The following is a 21,077-nucleotide window of genomic DNA, read 5'->3' as shown; positions in this document are numbered from 1 at the left end:
TCAACGGTAGGAGAGAAATGTTGCTGCTGGATGGTTTTAAAAACAGCTCATCTCAACTGTCCAGTTTGAGATGAGATCTTGACATAGTTGAGCATCAGTACAGACGACAGAGTCTGTACAGTCTAAACAGTCTAACTCAGTAAAACAAGCCACCTAGTAATATATCTAAATAAATTCTAACTTTGAAATAGTTTTCTCTTTTTCCTCCCCAATAATTTTGATGAGGAGCCTTTGAAGAGCCTGCAGAGCTGCGTGTTTAGATCCATGTTTAGATCCAGGGGAGAGCATGATAAGTGGCTGAGATCTAGCAAGAGCGGTGTGTAAGTATAATATGGCGGTAAATATGGAGGTAAAACAAGCAAATAAATTCAAGCCAAACATAAAACCATTTAAAACACTAAACACTGTCTCATATTTTCTCAACTGGTCAGATTAGAAATTATATAAACTGGCAATTGTAATCTGATGTTAAGCACAGCTCAGTGTGATGTTATACTGCTGGATGTGGGCGGGGCCAGGGCTGGGCTTTATGGGTATCTGCTCCTTTTTTTCCTCCTGTAAAGTTTGTTACCACTTATCTTTGTCCCAAAAATATCTCATAACACGGCCTTACTTGTCTCCCCCCTATTATCCCCAGCACCTTCTTAATTTTCTGTCTCTTTTTCTCTGCTTCTGAAGTTTCAATCAGCCAACTCCAACTACTGACTTTGACTTCACTTGTTTCTGTGGTAACATGCGCTGTCAGAGAGAAAAATTAAAGATTTTTAACCAACTTAAAAGACTACATTCAGACGCCTTATTACAAGAGATTCATAACTCTGACACAGCTGTAAATGATTTTAAATCACCTGAGTTTCCTAATTTGTTTTGTCTGCTATAGGTCTAGGCAAAGGGGAGTAACAATAAAAAAAAAAATCATTTCACAGTATTAGATACAATTATAGATCCAGAGGTAGATTTATAATAACACAAATATCAACACAAAACCAAAAGATATGTATTGTCAGCATATATACCCTAAATGTTGATGACCCCCCATTCTTCCATTCTTTTTCTGCACTGTCTGAACATTTTGATTGCTCACTTCTTCCTGGGGGCGATCTCAACTTTGGTCTAAATGATGAAATTGACAGGCTGAGCTCAACAGGGACTCAGCGCATTGGCAATCGATAAATATAGTTATACAGTATATGAGTGATTACGGACTTTGCGATGCATGGCGATCTCTTCACCCTAATCACAGAGAATATACTTTCTTCTCACATGTCCATCAATCTTACTCTCGTCTGGATTATTTCTTTTTCAGCAGCTCGTTGTTGACTGACATTTCAGACACTGCGATACACCCTATAGCTGTCAGCAGTCATGCTCCTGTCTTTATAACTATAGTAAATAAGAAAGAAAACCCACAAAGAAAAAACTGGAGGTTTAATACATCATTGCTTAAGGATGAAGAGTTTAGCAACTATTTTACAGACAAGTGGACTTCATATCTTGAGTATAATGACCCTCCTTGGACATCAACATCTGGGAGGCAGGGAATGCAGTTACGAGAGTAAAATATCTATATTAAAATATCTTTACAAATAATCTTATTCTCATCACATCAGAAGAAAAAATTAAACAAACATATTCAGGAATTAGAGGAAACCATTAAATTGTTAGAGGCATCCCAAGAAGAGGAAATACTGGGCAAACTGTGTTAAGCAAAACTAGAATTAAATGGAATTATTAATACAAAAAACCCAATTCTTAATACAAAGACTTTGAAGAGAAAACTCCAGGAGTCAGAGGCCCTTAATTAGGGGCCATCTGGTCTCTGTACAGGCAGAGCAGGAGTTTGGTTTGCATTGCCAATATTAAGTCAGACCTGTTCCCTGTGCATGTTGGACTTCGGCAGGGCTGCCTTTTGTCAAAAGCCCTGTTCATAACTTTTATGGGCAGGACTTCTAGGTGCAGCCAAGGAAAGGGTCCAGATTGGGGACCAATGGTTGTCCTGCTGGCCACCTCCATCCAAGACCTACACTATGAACTTGGGCGGTTTGCAGCCGAGTGCAAAGCTCCTCCAAGTCCAAAATCGTGGTTATTGATTGGAAAAAGGGTGATCGGAAATTCGCACCGGGTTGGAGGGGAGCTCCTACGACAAGTGTCGGGGTCTTGTTCAGGAATGAGCGGAGAATGGAGCAGGAGATGGACAGAAGGATCGATGTGCCCACTGCAGTAACGCAGAAGCTGTGGCGGTCCATTGTGGTGAAGAGAGACCTGAGCCGAAACGTGAAGCTCTCAATTTACCGGTCATCTACGTTCCTAACCTCACCTAGGGGCATGGACTTTGGGTCATAACCGAGGCCCAGGGGACATCCCAAGACACACTGGCGGGACTTCGTGTCTTTGTTGGCCCGGTAATGTCTTGGACTTCCCCAGTGGAGCCAGATGAGATTCCTGGGGAGAGAAAAGTCTGGGCATCTCTGCGCCCGCAACCCAGTCATTGATAAAGCTGAAGACGATGAGTACGAGCATTATGACAAAAGCCATAATGCTTCACTTGTGAAAGGAAATCTTTTGGGCTTTTTCTTTGCACTCCTACAACAATTCTGATTGCTACTCTGCCAGACAGGAAATGTAACAAACAAAAAAAAGACTTCCAGTTGAGCAGAGGCAGTAAAAAACGTGGGGCTCCCAACAACAGGGTGAAATTTGTGTCCAATAAAACCCGAATGTACTTATTGACATAGTCAACTCAGCACAGACACTGCGGGTGATAAAAAGTACCCCAGAAAGGAAGGAAAAGGGTTGTACATAATAAAGTACAGGATGACGGTCAGCTGTCGCAAGATAGCAGCAACATGGAGGAAGACATGGAGCTGAGCCGTGACGACAATTTGAGCCTCATTCTGAGAGAGCTGCAAGAATTTAGAAAAGGATTTCATTCAGCAACTAAAGATAAGACATCAACAAGATTCAGAAGTGGATGGAGGAAGCTGAGAAATGGATTAACACCGCAGTGGAGCACATTCAATCTTCGGGCGAGGTCTTAACGAAGCTCTTGAAATTACATATGCTAAAGATAGCCAAGTCAACAGACTTGGAAGGGCACGGACTGCAGGAAAATGTCAGAATACACGGAGTACCAGAGGGAGCAGGAAATGATTCGACATCAGTGATAGCATTTGTGGAGGATTTATTGATGAAAGGATTGAAGCTTCAGTACTTAACACAGTACTTAACATTGAGAGGGCGCACAGGACGCTCGCATCAAAACCACTAAAAGAGCATGTACGGAAATTTTATATACATATATTTGAACTAATAATGCTCAAGATTTAATCATTTGCAGGGGTGATTTTAATATTAGATTTAAATTGTCTAGATAATAACTAGACCTCATTATTCCAGTGAAACAAAAATATACAACAATAACATACAAAGTAAGGGACCCAATAACACATTTTTAGGCCTTTATTTAATAGCTATACAACAGTCATTTGAAAAATACTATAAAATCTGTACACTGCCTGAAGCAGACTAAATGAAAATTGAGACCTTTCTTGATCTTATAAATTTACCTGAAGTAAAAGATGACCAGAATGAGCTTTTAATACAAGACATAACAGATGAAGAAATCATAATGGCCATTTCAAATCTAAAGCCCAATAAGGCAGCAAGACCAAGCTTAGGGTTAGGACCCTAATCCTAAACCAGTAAAAGGGCACTAAAACGGGAGTCATGTGCCTTTGTTTTCACGTACCAGTTAAATACCGTGCTGCAGCATCTTGTACCAGCTGTAAATGTGACAGGGAGAGCTGGGTAATCAAAAGTGTTACAATAATCCAGGTTTGAGGCAATAAATACATGAATCAGTCTCTTCAGGTGACGCCTAGACAGGAGGGGTTTGATTTCTGACAGAAAATCAAACACCTGACAGAACTGAAAGAAAGAGGACTTACCCCCAGCATTGACCTGTGAGCCAAGGTTTAGGCTGTGCTTCATTTTTACAGTTAAATTAGTGTTGCTAAATTTCTCAAGCAGGGCCAAAGAGGAAGGGACTGGAGTCACTGGATTTGAAAAGCAGGACCTCAGTTTTTTCTTCAGTAAAATTTGGGATATTCAGTGCCATCCATGCCCTGTCAATGAGACCACCAAGGAGACGGTGCGATTCCCAATGTCGACACCTTACCAGCACAAATGTAAAGGAATGTTGCGCCGGGGATGGAGCACCTGAAGTGATCAGACAACAGGTACCAGCCGCATATAAACGGGATCCAGGGAAGACAAATTGCAAAGTCAAGGAACCGCTCCAAATTGGGTCAGGAAAATCCCTGGACACCAGGCTAAGCAGGCCATCAGCTTCACTTGCCGCCCACCGTGCTTAGCATGACGTCTGTCACACCTTCTCCTGTGAGGTGGTTGTGGTGCCGGTACTCCAACCAGGAGCAGGAGACAGAAATCGTGTCTTTTTAAAGCCAACGTAGAAATTCTGCAGTAGACAGACGAAGCTCCAGGGGGTTGGTGATCCAACCAGTTATCAGTTAACAATGAAAAACGGAAGAACAACAGGTCTATTAATGTAAAATATTTTATTAATATTTTATATTAATTAAACTAGAACAATTGAGAGCAGCAGACGACCCCCCCACCCCCACAGAACTCCCCACTTTCACTTGAGTCTGTTATCTGGGAATATCGGTTACTTATTCAGCTACAGTGACGACAGAAACAAAGCTTTAAGCTAGCTTTCAACTCTGAAACTAGAGAAACGTCTAATTTCTTCCTCCTTTTTGTGAAGCAAATCTACTTTAGATCATAAAAGACAACCAGATGCACCAGACTGTTAGCTGCCAGACAGGAGACACACACACAAACAAATCCTTACTCTTGATAGGAGCTGCAGTTAATGGAAACCTGGTATCAGTCTCCTCCTTCACAGTGAGCTGCTCTCCTTCCTGACTGGTCCAGAGTTCCTCCTGTTCCTCCTTTATCTGGAGGGGCTCTGGCTCCTGCTGATCCACATCAGGACTCTGTTCTTCAGGAGCCTCTTCTTTAACATCTGCTGGCAGCACTGAAACACATTACATGCATTATGAACAACTTTAACTTCATGTTTCTAAGCTGGTAAAGATTCACATTAGAGAAAAACATCTGATCAGCAGTTTAGAGAAAACTGAACCTCAAGAACTGACAGTTTAGGTCATGTGCAGAATCTCATATTTAACCCCTGAATTAAATCACTATTATATAAAACATAATTGCCTGAGTTTTGCTGTGAAGCAGATGGTTTGTGAAGTAGAGATTGTTCATATGAATACAGCACAGAGACCAGAAATAAACACATTTAGTCATTTAGTGCAGTGATAAGAAAAAGGAGACATAACTTATCATAAACCAACAACTAGTTGTTCCTTAAACAATCCTTCAATGTGTGAAATATGCATCAGGCGGCATTAGTGGACAGTTTCTGAGGGAAATCCATCAGAACCCATGAGATCTATTCTATTCTATGATTAGTTGTAGCTTTAATTATTAAGTATCACTTTTATATCAGTGAGCGTTATTATTCGATGATGGGAACACGTGTTACTCCATGCTTGTGGCTTTATGTTCAGAATATTTGACGTACAAATGATAGTTTAATATGCACTGAAGGAGCTCTCTCTACATCAGCAACAAGAAGATTACAGAACAGTTTCTGGTTATTTTATTGAACTTCATATTCAGTGAGATGTTTTATCTAAAACATGGCCGTCCCCTTAAATCAGGGGCCTATAACCTTTACAATCCAAAGAGCGTTTCTTGTTCTACATTTTGTTTTTATCTCTGGAAGTCCACCGTCATCTCCACTGTCTTTACCCTAGATGTATCAGCCTGCCATCCCAGATCAGGCCGCTGACGTCGTCTGCAAAGTTCAGGAGTCTACCTTGACCACAACCCAAACACCAGCACTACTTAGAAGATGGAAAAAATAGACACCTACAAATTATCTTTGTAGGTATTAATTAATTTTAGGTGACTAGATAAATGACTGTGTCATAATATAACATTATTTTAATATATGTGCTTTAACTTTATTCATTTATTGATCAACTATATTTTACTTATCATATAAGTAGCATTAAACATCTTCCTCAAACATTGAAACTAAAACAACATGAGATGTTTGTCCAAAACTCCTGCAGCTGTAATCATTCCCAACAAACAGATCTTTGTGCTTCCAGCGGCTCCCATACCGCTCCTCTACCGTAATACACCATGGATGGACGCATCTGATTTCTACCGTCAGCGATCGTCGGCTCACTTCACCGCAGTTAGATGATCCTCTGTCGTTTCAAACTCTAATATTTCTGAGCTGGGCTCCAGAAGCTCCTGCTGATGTTTCACTATCCTAACAACGAGTTCTAATTCAGAGGAATAATCCACCAGCAGACTGAAAACGGCTCCTAAACTTTAACTACCATCCACACAGTTGGCATGAAGAAGGAAACATCCAAACCTAATCTGGGCTGGAAAACATCATCCATCATCTGGTGTCTCTTCCTCTGCTGCGTCCTGCCGCTGTTTGAGCTCCTGCTTCCCTCCAGTTTCTTTGACCAGATGTTCCTCAAGCTGCTGGACTTCTTTCCAGAGTTCATCAACTGCTGCTGCTGCAGCTCTCTTACAGCTTTATCAACACTCCCGCTTCTGGGCTGCTGACGAACAGGGAACAAAGGATGAAGAACCCGGAAGAGATCCGCGTGTTTGGGAAGAGGGGGCGGGGCCAGCGGAACCGGAAATAAATGTATTGTTGTTATTATGTATTACTGTTTCATGTGTGTTTATACAGTTGTTGACAAACACGATGTTTCAAAGTGAATATTTCAAAATACGGATGAAATGTGTTGAGACAAGGTAACAATTAAAACGTCGAGCAATGAGCCAGGAGGCCCCAAAGAATGAAAAACATTTGAACATTAGAACAAACTTCCAAGGAAACACAAATATTTCTAGTTCTACCTGCCTTCTTGTTCCAACAAGTTTGGATATCATTTACATTTAGGTCAGAATCCTTGTAGACTGCAATAAAGGGGGATTTTAGTATAGAAATTGTGCATTTGTGTAAAATAATAATGGATTAGTGATCAATTCTCACATGTTTTGATCATATTTAGGGACATTAATTAAATTCAATTCAGTTTATTTATATAGCGCCAATTCACAACACATGTTGTCTCAAGGCACTTCACAAAAGTCAGGTAAATACATAAAATGTTAAAATATCAGAAAAACAAACATTACCCACCTTCTCCAGGATAAATCAGGAAATATATCCTTCCAAACCTTTTTGATTTCTGAGCAACACAGAGAATGATGAGGTTCACAGAGCTGTGGGTTATATCAGCATCTTTACATCACTGGAGGAAAAGTTTGAGTTTAATCTGTGTCAGATTTGAACAAATATTCGTACTCTTCCGCTTTATCCGGGACCGGGTCGCGGGGGCAGCAGACTCAGCAGAGACGCCCAGACGTCCCCTTCCCCAGACACCTCTTCCAGCTCCTCCGGGGGGAGCCCAAGGCGTTCCCAGGCCAGCCGAGAGACATAGTCCCTCCAGCGTGTCCTGGGCCATCCCCTGGGCCTCCTCACGGTGGGACGTGCCTAGAACACCTCCCGAGGAAGGCATCCGGGAGGCATCCAGTATAGATTCCCGAGCCACCTCAACTGTCATAATCGACAGAAGAGATGGTTTGAACTTCTTCCTTCTCTCTCTTCTCTTAGCTCCTGCTCTGCATCCACGGCTTCTCCTTTTTAACTCATCAGGGATTTGGTGTTGTAGTTGAAGTATTATTTGAGCTTTTGAGATATTAATCAGCTGCTCCTGGTTGTAAGAAAAAACCTCATTGCCATGGCAATGCATCATAACAAATGTCCAAAAGTAGAAAAGTATTAGGAAAAATCCTACAAGCTATAAGCCTAGGACACCGGACAGGACAGTCGCCCAAAACAAAAATAAACTGTATCCACCACAAAAGGAAGAGTTCCCTAAAAAACAATCAATCAGAATGAAAAGTAACAGAGCTACTCCAACCTGCTGCCACCTTGAGCGGTGCAATTCTAGAAACAAATTAAACTAACTATTTTCATCGGTTAAAAATCCTGTAATTTCTTTACGAGAAAACTGCTGTCAGATACTTTTAGTTGGAAGATTAAATATATTCAGAGTCAGATTGTATATAGAAAAGAAGGTGGAACTATTGGATATTTTAAAGAGGGAATAATGTTTTGCAGTTATTTCATCATTATTTAGAAAAAACTTTTTCCATTATTCAACACATGGTAAGAAGGGGGAAAATAACAGGGTGGACATATCTTATTTGCTTCTATATTATCTGCTTAAAGTGAATCATTGAAAAAAGGAGCTGAAGATCTACTTAATAGAATCCATATGGAATTAAATAGATATTTAGAAGTCTAAACACCACTTCACTGTGATATTAATTGTTGCGCAACAAGAAGCCCAACAGATTTATTTTCACAAGTGGAGGCACAAGACATGCTGCACCGCCTCATCCACCCAACCGCAGCCCAGAAAAGTAAAAGTTCCTTAAAACATTAATTCATATACAATTTATTGATCTTCAGCTTAATTCAATTCAACCTTGCTTTTATAGCTCCTTTTAAAACCAAGACATAAACACAAAGATACTGCAGTAAGACTAATTAATAAAGGAGTCAGGAAACATTAAAACAATTTATTTGACCATTTTCAGACCTTTTATCTGATTTAGTGTTAAATACAGATACAGTTATTATAGTGGGGGATTTTAACATTCATGTTGACACTGAATGTGATAACCTAAATATTGCCTTTAATGCTATCTTAGACTCAATTGGCTTTGCTCAAAACATTAACAAACCTAACCACCTTTGTCTTCATTCTCTGGACCTTGTGTTGATACAGGTCCTTCTCAAAATATTAGCATATTGTGATAAAGTTCATTATTTTCCATAATGTCATGATGAAAATTTAACATTCATATATTTTAGATTCATTGCACACTAACTGAAATATTTCAGGTCTTTTATTGTCTTAATACGGATGATGATACAGCTCATGAAAACCCAAAATTCCTATCTCACAAAATTAGCATATTTCATCTGACCAAAAAAAAGAAAAGTGTTTTTAATACAAAAAACGTCAACCTTCAAATAATCATGTACAGTTATGCACTCAATACTTGGTCGGGAATCCTTTTGAAGAAATGACTGCTTCAATGCGGTGTGGCATGGAGGCAATCAGCCTGTGGCACTGCTGAGGTCTTATGGAGGCCCAGGATGCTTCGATAGCGGCCTTTAGCTCATCCAGAGTGTTGGGTCTTGAGTCTCTCAACGTTCTCTTCACAATATCCCACAGATTCTCTATGGGGTTCAGGTCAAGAGAGTTGGCAGGCCAATTGAGCACAGTGATACCATGGTCAGTAAACCATTTACCAGTGGTTTTAGCACTGTGAGCAGGTGCCAGGTCGTGCTGAAAAATGAAATCTTCATCTCCATAAAGCTTTTCAGTAGATGGAAGCATGAAGTGCTCCAAAATCTCCTGATAGCTAGCTGCATTGACCCTGCCCTTGATAAAACACAGTGGACAAACACCAGCAGCTGACACGGCACCCCAGACCATCACTGACTGTGGGTACTTGACACTGGACTTCTGGCATTTTGGCATTTCCTTCTCCCCAGTCTTCCTCTAGACTCTGGCACATTGATTTCCGAATGACATGCAGAATTTGCTTTCATCTGAAAAAAGTACTTTGGACCATTGAGCAACAGTCCAGTGCTGCTTCTCTGTAACCCAGGTCAGGCGCTTCTGCCGCTGTTTCTGGTTCAAAAGTGGCTTGACCTGGGGAATGCGGCACTTGTAGCCCATTTCCTGCACACGCCTGTGCACGGTGGCTCTGGATGTTTCTACTCCAGACTCAGTCCACTGCTTCCGCAGGTCCCCCAAGGTCTGGAATCGGCCCTTCTCCACAATCTTCCTCAGGGTCCGGTCACCTCTTCTCGTTGTGCAGCGTTTTCTGCCACACTTTTTCCTTCCCACAGACTTCCCACTGAGGTACCTTGATACAGCACTCTGGGAACAGCCTATTCGTTCAGAAATTTCTTTCTGTGTCTTACCCTCTTGCGTGAGGGTGTCAATAGTGGCCTTCTGGACAGCAGTCAGGTCGGCAGTCTTACCCATGATTGGGGTTTTGAGTGATGAACCAGGCTGGGAGTTTTAAAGGCCTCAGGAATCTTTTGCAGGTGTTTAGAGTTAACTCGTTGATTCAGATGATTAGGTTCATAGCTCGTTTAGAGACCCTTTTAATGATATGCTAATTTTGTGAGATAGGAATTTTGGGTTTTCATGAGCTGTATACCAAAATCATCCGTATTAAGACAATAAAAGACCTGAAATATTTCAGTTAGTGTGCAATGAATCTAAAATACATGAATGTTAAATTTTTATCATGACATTATGGAAAATAATGAACTTTATCACAATATGCTAATATTTTGAGAAGGACCTGTATATGGCATTGGAGAGAAATTGGAGAGAAAATGGTGCTCTACACACCTAGAGGATTCCTACTTAATCTGGAAAAATAGCCTACTGTTGTATAAAAAGACACTTCGCTAAGCCAGAATAGCTTATTTCTCATCATTAATAGAAGAGAACAAGAATAATCCTAGGTTTCTCTTTAGTACAGTCGCTAAGCTTACACACAGTCATAGCTCTGTTGAGCCATCCATTCCCTTAGCTCTCAGCAGTCATGACTTTATGGGATTCTTCTTAAATAAAATTGATTCTATTAAAAATAAAATCTTTGACATACTCCCGAAGCTGATTACTTCATCCTCAACAAGTGAGACAACACTGGAAATAACTGTAGAACCTGATCTGTGATTGGACTGTTTTGATCCTGTGAAGCTTCCTGAGTTTCAGAAATATTAGCTTCATCTAAACCTTCAACTTGTTTGTTAGACCCAATCCCAACCAAATTATTTAAGGAAGTTTCCCTCTGATTACCAGCCCCATTTTAGATATGATTAATCTATCTTTAGTAAATGGATCAGAACCACAGGCTTTTAAGTTAGCTGTAATTAAACCTTTACTTAAGAAACCTTCGATTGATCGAGATGACTTGAAAAATTACAGACCTATATCCAATCTTCCATTCTTATCTGAAATTCTCGAGAAAATAGTTGCTAATCAAATGTGTGAGCATTTACACAGCAATGACCTGTTTGAAGAGTTTCAGTCAGGTTTCAGAGCTCATCATAGCACTGAAACAGCTCTGCTGAAAGTCACTAATGATATTCTTATGGCCTCAGATAATGGACTTGTGTCTGTTCTGGTTCTGTTAGATCTCAGTGCTGCATTTGATCCAGTCGACCATAATATTCTCTTAAAAAGGCTGGAATATGCTGTAGGGATCAGGGGAACAGCGCTAGGCTGGTTTAAATCTTATCTGTCTGACAGATTCCAGTTTGTTCATGTAAATGATAAATCATATTTAAACTCCAGGGTTAATTGTGGAGTACCACAGGGTTCAGTACTTGGGCCAATTCTCTTTACTATATATATGCTTCAAATAGGTCAGATTATCAGGCAGCATAGGATAAATTTTCACTGTTACGCTGATGATACTCAGCTTTACTTATCCATAAATCCTGATGAACCCAACCAGTTAGATAGACTACAAGCATGTCTTGAAGATATAAAAACTTGGATGACTTTAAATTTTTTGCTTCTAAATTCAGACAAGACAGAAGTTGTCGTCTTTGGACCGGAGTCTTTAAAAAAGAAACTGCTTAGTCAATGACTTCACCTGGATGGCATTAAATTGACCTCTGATAATAAAGTAAAAAACCGTGGTGTTATTTTTGACCAGGACATGTCATTTAAATCCTATATTAAACAGGTTTCTAGGATTTCCTTCTTTCACCTCCGGAACATTGCCAAAATTAGAAATATCCTGACCAGGAGTGACGTTGAAAAACTAGTCCATACATTTGTTACTTCAAGGCTGGACTATTGTAATTCTTTACTATCAGGATGTCCACAAAATGCAGTTAAAAGCCTTCAGCTGATTCAAAATGCTGCAGCAAGAGTTCTGATGAAAATTAAAAAGAGAGATCATATTTCTCCTACTTTAGCTTCCCTTCATTGGCTCCCTGTTAAATCCAGAATAGAATTTAAAATTCTCCTCCTCACATATAAAGCCCTTAAGGATCTAGCTCCATCATACATCAGATATCTGATTGTTCCATATGTTCCTGACAGAGCACTTTGTTCTCAGAGTACAGGTCTGCTGGTGGTTCCTAGAGTCTTTAGAAGTAGAATGGGAGACAGATCCTTTAGTTATCAGGCTCCTCTCCTCTGGAACCAGCTCCCAGTTTTAATCCGTGAGGCAGACACCCTGTCTACTTTTAAGGCTAGGCTTAAAACTTTCCTTTTTGATAAAGCTTATAGTTAGAGTGGCTTAGTATATCGGGGAGGGAGCCTTCCTCCCTCCCTGTTGGATGGAGTAAGGGGGAGTCAGGTTTAGCCAAAACCGGCTCAGTTATGGTTGAGATCCAAACACACCCTCCATTTCTGCTATCTGTATGACCCCTTCTCTTTTCCAATGATTATAATTAGTCTGACAGAGAGTGGTATCCCAATCCTTGTGGTTTTTAGTATAACAATGACCATCAGTGGGACCCTTTGTGAGGTGCTTTGAAACGACATTGTTGAAAATAAGCGCCGTTTAACTGAATAATTTATAATTTTAATAATTTAACTTTCTGTGTAGTTATGATGCTATAGGCTTAGGCTGCTGGAGGACATAATGACCACTTTCACCCTCTTCGCTACATTCTCACACTACTCTCCAATTTTGCATTATTTGCTGTTATTTCAGCTTTTAATTTTGTTCTCTCTCTTTTCTCTTCCTAGAAGCTACACCTGGTCTGACTCTGTGTCTGCCTGTGACACCTTTCTGGAGAGGGGAATCGTCCGAGCTTCTGCTGGCAACAACCTAATGCTTACCCTCTACAGATGATCCACATAGCCCCATCTTTCAGTGTTTAACCCTTTCTCTTTCCTAGACATGGCGATTGGCTGAGCTTTTACTGTAACTAACTCTATGTGCTCTCTTTCAGACTCTAACCTTGAAAACTGGCTCAGAGTTTATCTGTTCTTTCTTTCTGGGTGAAACAACTAAAGGAGCTACATCCATTAACATTTATTTTTCCTTCCCATAGAAAGTACTCCTGGGTCAGTGCTTCTTTGTTCTCTTTGTGTCTCTGCTCTGTTCTCTCAAACCCTCAGTCGGTCGTGGCAGATGGCTGCTCACACTGAGCCTGGTTCTGGTTCTGCTGGAGGTTTCTTCCTGTTAAAAGGGAGTTTTAATTGGAATGTAGGTACCTGACTTTTGTGAAGTGCCTTGAGACATTTGTTGTGAATTGGTGCTATATAAATAAAACTGAATTGAATTTTAAAGTAGGACTTATTTGCTAAGTAAAATATAAAACAACCATAATTAAAGTAAAAAATAGGACAAAAAGTTAAAAAACTGAAAAATATGGTAGTGATTTTTTTCAGCTGCTAACCAACGGTCTTTACTTATTATTAATGAAAACGTACAACTTCATGACAAAGCTTTGTCATTAATGAAGCAGGTAGGGTAAAAAGAGAATAAATAAACTATAACCAATAATCGTGCCACATCTGCCATGTGGGACGTTTATAGACTTAATACAAACTCCATGTAGAGGTGCAACTTTAAAAGTTTTAAAGAGGTTTGTCAAAGTGGAGTTCGGTGTTTTGTTGCTTCTGAGGCAAAAGAAGAGAAAAGACAGCTTCTGCGTTTTGAACAATACACTTTCACTTTAAAACTGTATTATAATCTTTACTGAGGAAAGCTTGGAATATTCACAGATGATCATAAAACAAGTCTGAAAGACATCCAACACAGAGCAGCAACATAAATTAAATGGAGTAAACGGGTCAAATATTACATTGAATAAAGGATTTACTCCATGTTTCATCACAGATTGCTGTAAACAGACACTGATTATATAAAATGTATTACAGCTAAAGTTAACAGAATGTTTTGATATAACTGCATGGTTAACAAATGTGCAATAATATGCTGATGTTATTTTATATTTAATTAAATAACCAGCCTTTCAAGTATTGTCCTGTGAATACCAGCTGAATATGGTGGTGATATTAGAACAATAGATGAAAGAGTGATTCGAGCACTGGCATTACTGAACAGCAAACTCTGCATACATATGGAATCAATTCACCGCACCTTCTCTTCAAAATGTAATAATTTAACACAAAAAAAACAACTAAGTTAAAATATGTCAATTAAAAATACTAGACTACAACCATTCAACTAAAACTACCAAACAAAATAAAGGAATACAGAAACTAATGAAACTATATACACATAAAAGATAAAAGGGGACCAATAAAATTGATGCAATGATGTCATAGTTCAGTGTTGATATTTAGGTTTAAGAACCAGGATTTATTTTGAGGAATCTGGAAATGAGGTCAAATTAGTTTTAAAAGTAATTAAGGGCAACAACTGGTATATGTTCAAACAACCAGTCACTACACAAAACAAAAGGTAAGTAATACATTATTTTAATAAAATAATTTTCAAAAGAATAATTTCCCAAATTAGAAATCTATAACCTTTTGGGACAATTGATTTTCAATGGTATGTAATTATTCTTCAGCACATGGTTGAACAGAGTTATTACCACTTAAAATGGAAGTGAGAAACTTTATTTGAAGACGCCAGGAGGCGAACCGCCAATGGACGGATACAGAGATGTGGTGATTCACATCTAGGTCACCAGCTGCTAAGACAAAGAAAATACCTTATTCAATAATTGTATACGTTATTTTAAATACCATACAATACCAATATTAATGTGTACACAAACATTGATGGTGCGTTATCCAACGATTACGGAGCGAATGAGACAAGCTCTGTTGTAAACAAAGCTGTATACCATGTTTATAAGCAAGGCTATTAGCTTGTTAGCCGCTAGCAAAGACAACCTTTAGCATGTTTTAAACAGTACTGGAACACATTTTTAGCAGGTTAGTTCAAAGCAATTAAACAAAAACACAGATAAAATGGAGCAAAATCCCATTATTGGACCATCACTGTTTAAAACATCTCATTGAAATAACGTTTGTTTCAACTTTAAAACACAGAACAAATAAAACTAGCCTTAAAGCTTAGAGGCCTGTTCAGATTAGCTTCACCAGGTAGCCTCATACCACCACAAACAAAAGCTAAACACAATGAAATTAACAATATTTAGGTTGTTTTATCCTAAACTAATTTTCTTTAACGAGACACTGCCTCTTAAGTGGACTGTTCTGATGAACAGAAGTCAAGGACATTCTAAGGGTGTTAAGTTGCCCTGTCAGCCCATGAGTCCCACCTTCGATGGCAGTCCAGAACCATGCCCAGGAACTTCTAGTATTAGTCTCAATTTGATCTCCATTGATGATGGTTGGGGAGAATGACTGAAGCTTCCTGAAGTCAATAGCAACTTGGATTTTTTGCACCAATTAGTGAAAAGGCAAGAACTGGTCCATGCTCCTCTCCTTTGTGGTCTAAAAGGACCATGTTGTCAGCATATTTAATTAAATGTCTATTAGGGAAAGTACTTCTGCAGGAGTTTGTGTACAAGGTGAATAACAATGAAGATAAAACAAAACCCTGAGGAGAGCTTGTGCTGGTAATTGTTTTGTCAGAGAGTGTTGAACCTGCTGGACACTACCTGTTAAAAAGTCTGTAATCCATAAAACCAACCTATGTGCAATAAAACACTCATTTAAATCTGTTAAAACCCTAGGCTGAATGGTGGCCCTGGCAAACATAACTAGCAATGGGTTTGTCTTTTCTCTTAATTCTATCATCCTGTTTTAGATTTGACTTGAAGGTAAAGTTTAAACCACATTCATTACAACCAAAAGGTTCCTCTCCAGTTTGGATTCTTGTGTTTGTTCAATGGTAACTTGAAGCAAAAACAGTCCACACAAAGATCTTAACCAAAGGGTTTATTTCCAGTGTGGGTTCTCATGTGCCTGTTTAATTGTGACTTGGTGACAAATCTTTTTCCACATGTATCACAACTAAAAGGTTTGTCTCCTGTGTGAATTCTCATGTGCGTGTTTAATTGTGACTTGGTGACAAATCTTTTTCCACATGTATCACAACTAAAAGGTTTGTCTCCTGTGTGAATTCTCATGTGCGTGTTTAATAGTGACTCATAGACAAATCTTTTTCCACATGTATCACAACTAAAAGGTTTGTCTCCTGTGTGAATTCTCATGTGCCTGTTTAATTGTGACTCATAGACAAATCTTTTTCCACATGTATCACAACTAAAAGGTTTGTCTCCTGTGTGAATTCTCATGTGCGTGTTTAATAGTGACTTGGTGACAAATCTTTTTCCACATGCATCACAACTAAATGGTTTGTCTCCTGTGTGAATTCTTATATGCGTGTTTAATAGTAACTTGGTGACAAATCTTTTTCCACATGCGTCACAACTAAAAGGTTTGTCTCCTGTGTGAATTCTCATGTGTCTGTTTAATAGTGACTTGGTGACAAATCTTTTTCCACATGCGTCACAACTAAAAGGTTTGACTCCTGTGTGGATTCTCATGTGTGTGTTTAATTGTGACTCATAGACAAATCTTGTTCCACATGAATCACAACTAAAAGGTTTGTCTCCTCTGTGGATTCTCATGTGTCTGTTTAAATATGACTTTAAGACAAATCTTTTTCCACATGCATCACAACTAAAAGGTTTGACTCCTGTGTGAATTCTCATGTGTGTGTTTAATTGTGACTCATAGACAAATCTTGTTCCACATGAATCACAACTAAAAGGTTTGTCTCCTGTGTGAATTCTCATGTGTGTGTTTAATTGTGACTTGGTGACAAATCTTTTTCCACATTCATCACAACTAAAAAGTTTGTCTCCTGTGTGGATTCTCCTGTGCGTGTTTAATTGTGACTCATAGACAAATCTTGTTCCACATGCATCACAACTAAAAGGTTTGTCTCCTGTGTGGATTCTCATGTGTATGTTTAAATATGACTTGAAGACAAATCTTTTTCCACATGCATCACAACTAAAAGGTTTGTCTCCTGTGTGGATTTTCATGTGTATGTTTAAATATGACTTGTCAGCAAATCTTTTTCCACATGTATCACAACTAAAAGGTTTGACTCCTGTGTGGGTTCTCATGTGTTTGTTTAAATCTGACTTTAAGATAAATCCTTTTCCACATGTATCACAACTAAACGGTTTGACTCCTGTGTGAATTCTCATGTGCGTGTTTAATTGTGACTCATAGACAAATCTTTTTCCACATGATTCACAACTAAAAGGTTTGTCTCCTGTGTGAATTCTCATGTGCGTGTTTAATTGTGACTTGGTGACAAATTTTTTTCCACATTCATCACAACTAAAAGGTTTGACTCCTGTGTGGATTCTCATGTGCGTGTTTAATTGTGACTCATAGAAAAATCTTGTTCCACATGAATCACAACCAAAAGGTTTGTCTCCTGTGTGAATTCTCATGTGTGTGTTTAAATATGACTTGAAGACAAATCTTTTTCCACATGAATCACAACTAAAAGGTTTGTCTCCTGTGTGGATTCTCATGTGTTTGTTTAGATCTGACTTGTTGGCAAATCTTTTTCCACATGCATCACAACGAAAAGGTTTGTCTCCTGTGTGGACTCTCATGTGTGTGTTTAATTGTGACTCATAGACAAATCTTTTTCCACATGCATCACAACCAAAAGGTTTATCTCCTGTGTGGACCTTTGTGTGCCTTTTTAGATCTTGTTTCAAGTTAAAACTTTTACCACAATCACCACAGTTAAAATCTTCACTACCTGTCTGAAACTTCGTCAGTGAATCTATGTTCTTCTTCTCTCTGAAACACGTCTCACTACCAGAACAATCTGAAGACGTTAATCTTGGATGACATGTCATGTGACTCTGAAGAGAGCGTCTGTTAGCAAATTTTCCTCCACACTCAGAGCAGCTCAAATATTTGTTGACAGCGTTTCTGCCTGATCCTGGAGTCCTGCTCTCCTTCCAATCATCCTCACTGTCTTCAGTTTCAGAGTCTGACAAGCGTTTAAGCTCAGATTCATGATGCTTCACATCATCCTCTTCATCATCTTCACTGTCTTCAGTTTCAGAATAGTTGGAAGAGCCTCCATCAGTATTTAGATCTGGGTTCCTGCTGGATACTGATGTTCCACAGTCCTCTACTTTAATTTCTGCTTTTATCTGGTCACCTGAGATGATTCTTGGACGATCTCTGTCTTCTGTTTGATGTTGATGAAGCTGAGAGAAAAGAGGTTTCTCCTCATCCTCTTCACTCTTCATATGAACAACAGTTAATGGAAACCTGGTATAATCAGTCTCCTTCTTCACATTCAGTTGTTCTCCATCCTGGCTGGTCCAGATTCTTTCACTTTCCTCCTTTATGTGGAGGAGCTCCAGCTCCTGCTGGTCCATATCAGGACTCTGTTCTTCAGGAGCCTCTTCTTTAACATCTGCAGACATCATAGAAACAGCACAAGCATTATGAACAACTTTATCCTGACAATGTCAGGATACAAAGATGATAAAGATTAAAACTAGAGAAAATAATCTGATAAATATTATCAGTGAACAGTACAGTAGGTAAAATCAGTGATGCCACAATGGTGTGATAACACTGAGTGTAAATATTACGGTTTCACCATGTCATGGAATAAATTCCATATTCTAAAACACAAATGTATACAGTGATTTAATTGCATTAATGTAAAGATGTAAAAAAAATACATCGGTGATAATAATACCGTATATTTATTAGTTTGTACAAAATAATAGAAAGAGCCTCTTTTGCTACTTTAAGGGTTTTCAATAACTTTTGATGCTTTTATTAGAAGCTTCGTGCTTTTGATTGGTTATGATTTTACTCAGAATGTCTTAAATCTCTTTATTCCTGCCTTACAGGTACATACTTTCTAAGGCACACAAAGGTATGACAAAGAGATGTAATAGAGAAAATGAGAAGAAAAAGCAGCGGATACCCATAAGCCCAGCATTGGCCCAGCCAATGTCCAGCATTGTAAACATCATGCTGAGCTGTGCTCTACATTAGATTATAACTGGTGTTATCTAACCTCCTATCCAGCCAGTGTTATGTTTTAAACCAACTTGCTGTTGCTACTAATTAAGCCATGGGGTGATCTCCAAGTAGATTTGGTGCCTTCAGTAATACATTTCTTCCTTATTGAAAATAATACCCTCCTCGAGGATTTCCTTTGGAAATTGGTCATTGTCGCTGAAATCTGTTCCCCATTGATCTCTGCATAGACTCCTGACCTGCTCTTTCTGCTTGTAGTGCCTGAACTTCGCTACAATTGGCAGAGGCCGGTTATTGTCTGGTTTCTTACCTCTGAGCCTGGGAACACGATGGAATGTGATGTTTTTAACCTTGTGACGTTCAAATTCCCAGACAGTGCATTCAGCATTCTCCTCGGCCCATTCTGGGATGCCGGAGAAGACAAGGTTGTCCTGCATGACCCCCCCCGGCTGTATATTCAGGATGGTCTCCCTCATTTCTTTGTGTCGGACAGCTGCATCATTCCATCGGTACATTTCTTTACCTTATCCCTCAGTGTTAGTTCTTTGCTGTGAGTGAAGCTTGTTGTTTGTGGCTGAACTCCAGACATTCCCTCAGAGCTAGAAAATTACTTGTGGAGAACCTCCACCAGGGTAAGACGAGCACCCAGGCTGAGTGGCTTCTTGTCAATAGAGTCCAGGACATCAGCGTAGCTTTTCAATGGAGAGATAGTGGAAGTGCTGGCCGAGCATTCTGAACGGGGGTATCTGGATGCTTGTGTGGTCATGGATGCAGATTTTTTATGTTTTCCTCATTACGATATTGTAAAAACATTTGTCTACCGAGCTCTCCAGGCTGTCTAAGGTTTCGTCTTCCAGTTTGTTTTACTGGCAAATATGAGACAGTGGTTACTATTTTAAATGTTTCGATGTTGGACTTCAATTTATTGGCTTGTTTTACTTGAGTTAAGATATCAGCCACTCATGTCCTCACATCCAAGCTTCTCACTTAATACTTACAATTATTAAGCGCTAGCAGCAAAACAATCACAATTTCATTGAATATTTTGACCCCTCCCTGGGCTGCCACCTTAACGTGGTGAAGGGGTTTTAGTGAGAGAGAGGTATCCCAATCCTTGTAGTTTTTAGTATAACAATGACCATCAGTGGGACCCTTTGTGAGGTTCCTTGAAACGACATTGTTGAAAATAAGCGTGTTTAACTAAACAATTTGAACTGAAACTATCTGTGTAGTTATGCTGCTATAGGCTTAGGCTGCTGGAGGACATAATGACCCCTTTCACCCTCTTCGCTACATTCTCACACTACTCTCCAATTTTGCATTATTTGCTGTTATTTCAGCTTTTAACTTTGTTCTCTCTTTTCTCTTCCTAGAAGCTACACCTGGCCTGACTCTGTGTCTACCTGTGACACCTTTCTGGAGAGGGGCATTGTCCAAGCTTCTGCTGACAACAACTTAATGCTCACCTTCTACAGATGATCCACATGGCCCTGTCTTTCAGTGTTTAACCCTTTCTCTCCTAGACATGGCGATTGACTGAGCTTTTACTGTAACTAACTATGTGCTCTCTTTCAGCTCTAACCTTGAAAACTGGCTCAGAGTTTATCTGTTCTTTCTTTCTAGGTGAAACGACTAAAGGAGCTACATCCATTAACATTTACTTTTCCTTCCCATAGAAAGTACTCCTGGATCAGTACTTCTTTGTTCTCTTTGTGTCTCTGTTGTGTTCTCTCTAACCCCCAGTCGGTCGTGACAGATGGCCGCTCACACTGAGCCTGGTTCTGGTTCTGCTGAAGGTTTCTTCCTGTTAAAAGGGAGTTTTTCCTCTCCACTGTCACTACATGCATGCTCAGTATGAGGGATTGCTGCAACGTCAACGCCGGT

The 21,077-nt window shown here is 39.4% G+C and overlaps 2 protein-coding genes across 13 annotated transcripts in view; one reads left to right on the top strand and one right to left on the bottom strand.

Moving 5' to 3' along the window:
* LOC124861426 (gastrula zinc finger protein XlCGF57.1-like) overlaps positions 1-21,077 on the top strand; it is a 1,067,819-nt gene that overhangs the window by 86,902 nt on the left and 959,840 nt on the right. The window lies entirely within an intron of this gene.
* The window catches only part of LOC124861420 (zinc finger protein 260-like), a 680,754-nt gene that overhangs the window by 648,023 nt on the left and 11,654 nt on the right, over positions 1-21,077 (bottom strand). Inside the window, exon 3 of one of the 4 annotated variants that reach the window (XM_047355179.1) lies at positions 4,874-5,059. The exons of 2 other annotated variants lie outside the window; for them this stretch is intronic. In XM_047355179.1, the coding sequence (XP_047211135.1) occupies positions 4,874-5,059 (186 nt within the window). Of the gene's footprint in view, positions 1-4,873; positions 5,060-13,883; positions 18,613-21,077 lie in introns of those variants that run through there. One more of the 4 variants, XM_047355175.1, reaches the window with a different exon arrangement.

This window comes from Girardinichthys multiradiatus, chromosome 24 (assembly GCF_021462225.1).
Source record: "Girardinichthys multiradiatus isolate DD_20200921_A chromosome 24, DD_fGirMul_XY1, whole genome shotgun sequence".
NCBI lineage: Eukaryota > Metazoa > Chordata > Actinopteri > Cyprinodontiformes > Goodeidae > Girardinichthys > Girardinichthys multiradiatus.
This window is presented reverse-complemented; position numbering and strand designations above follow the sequence as displayed.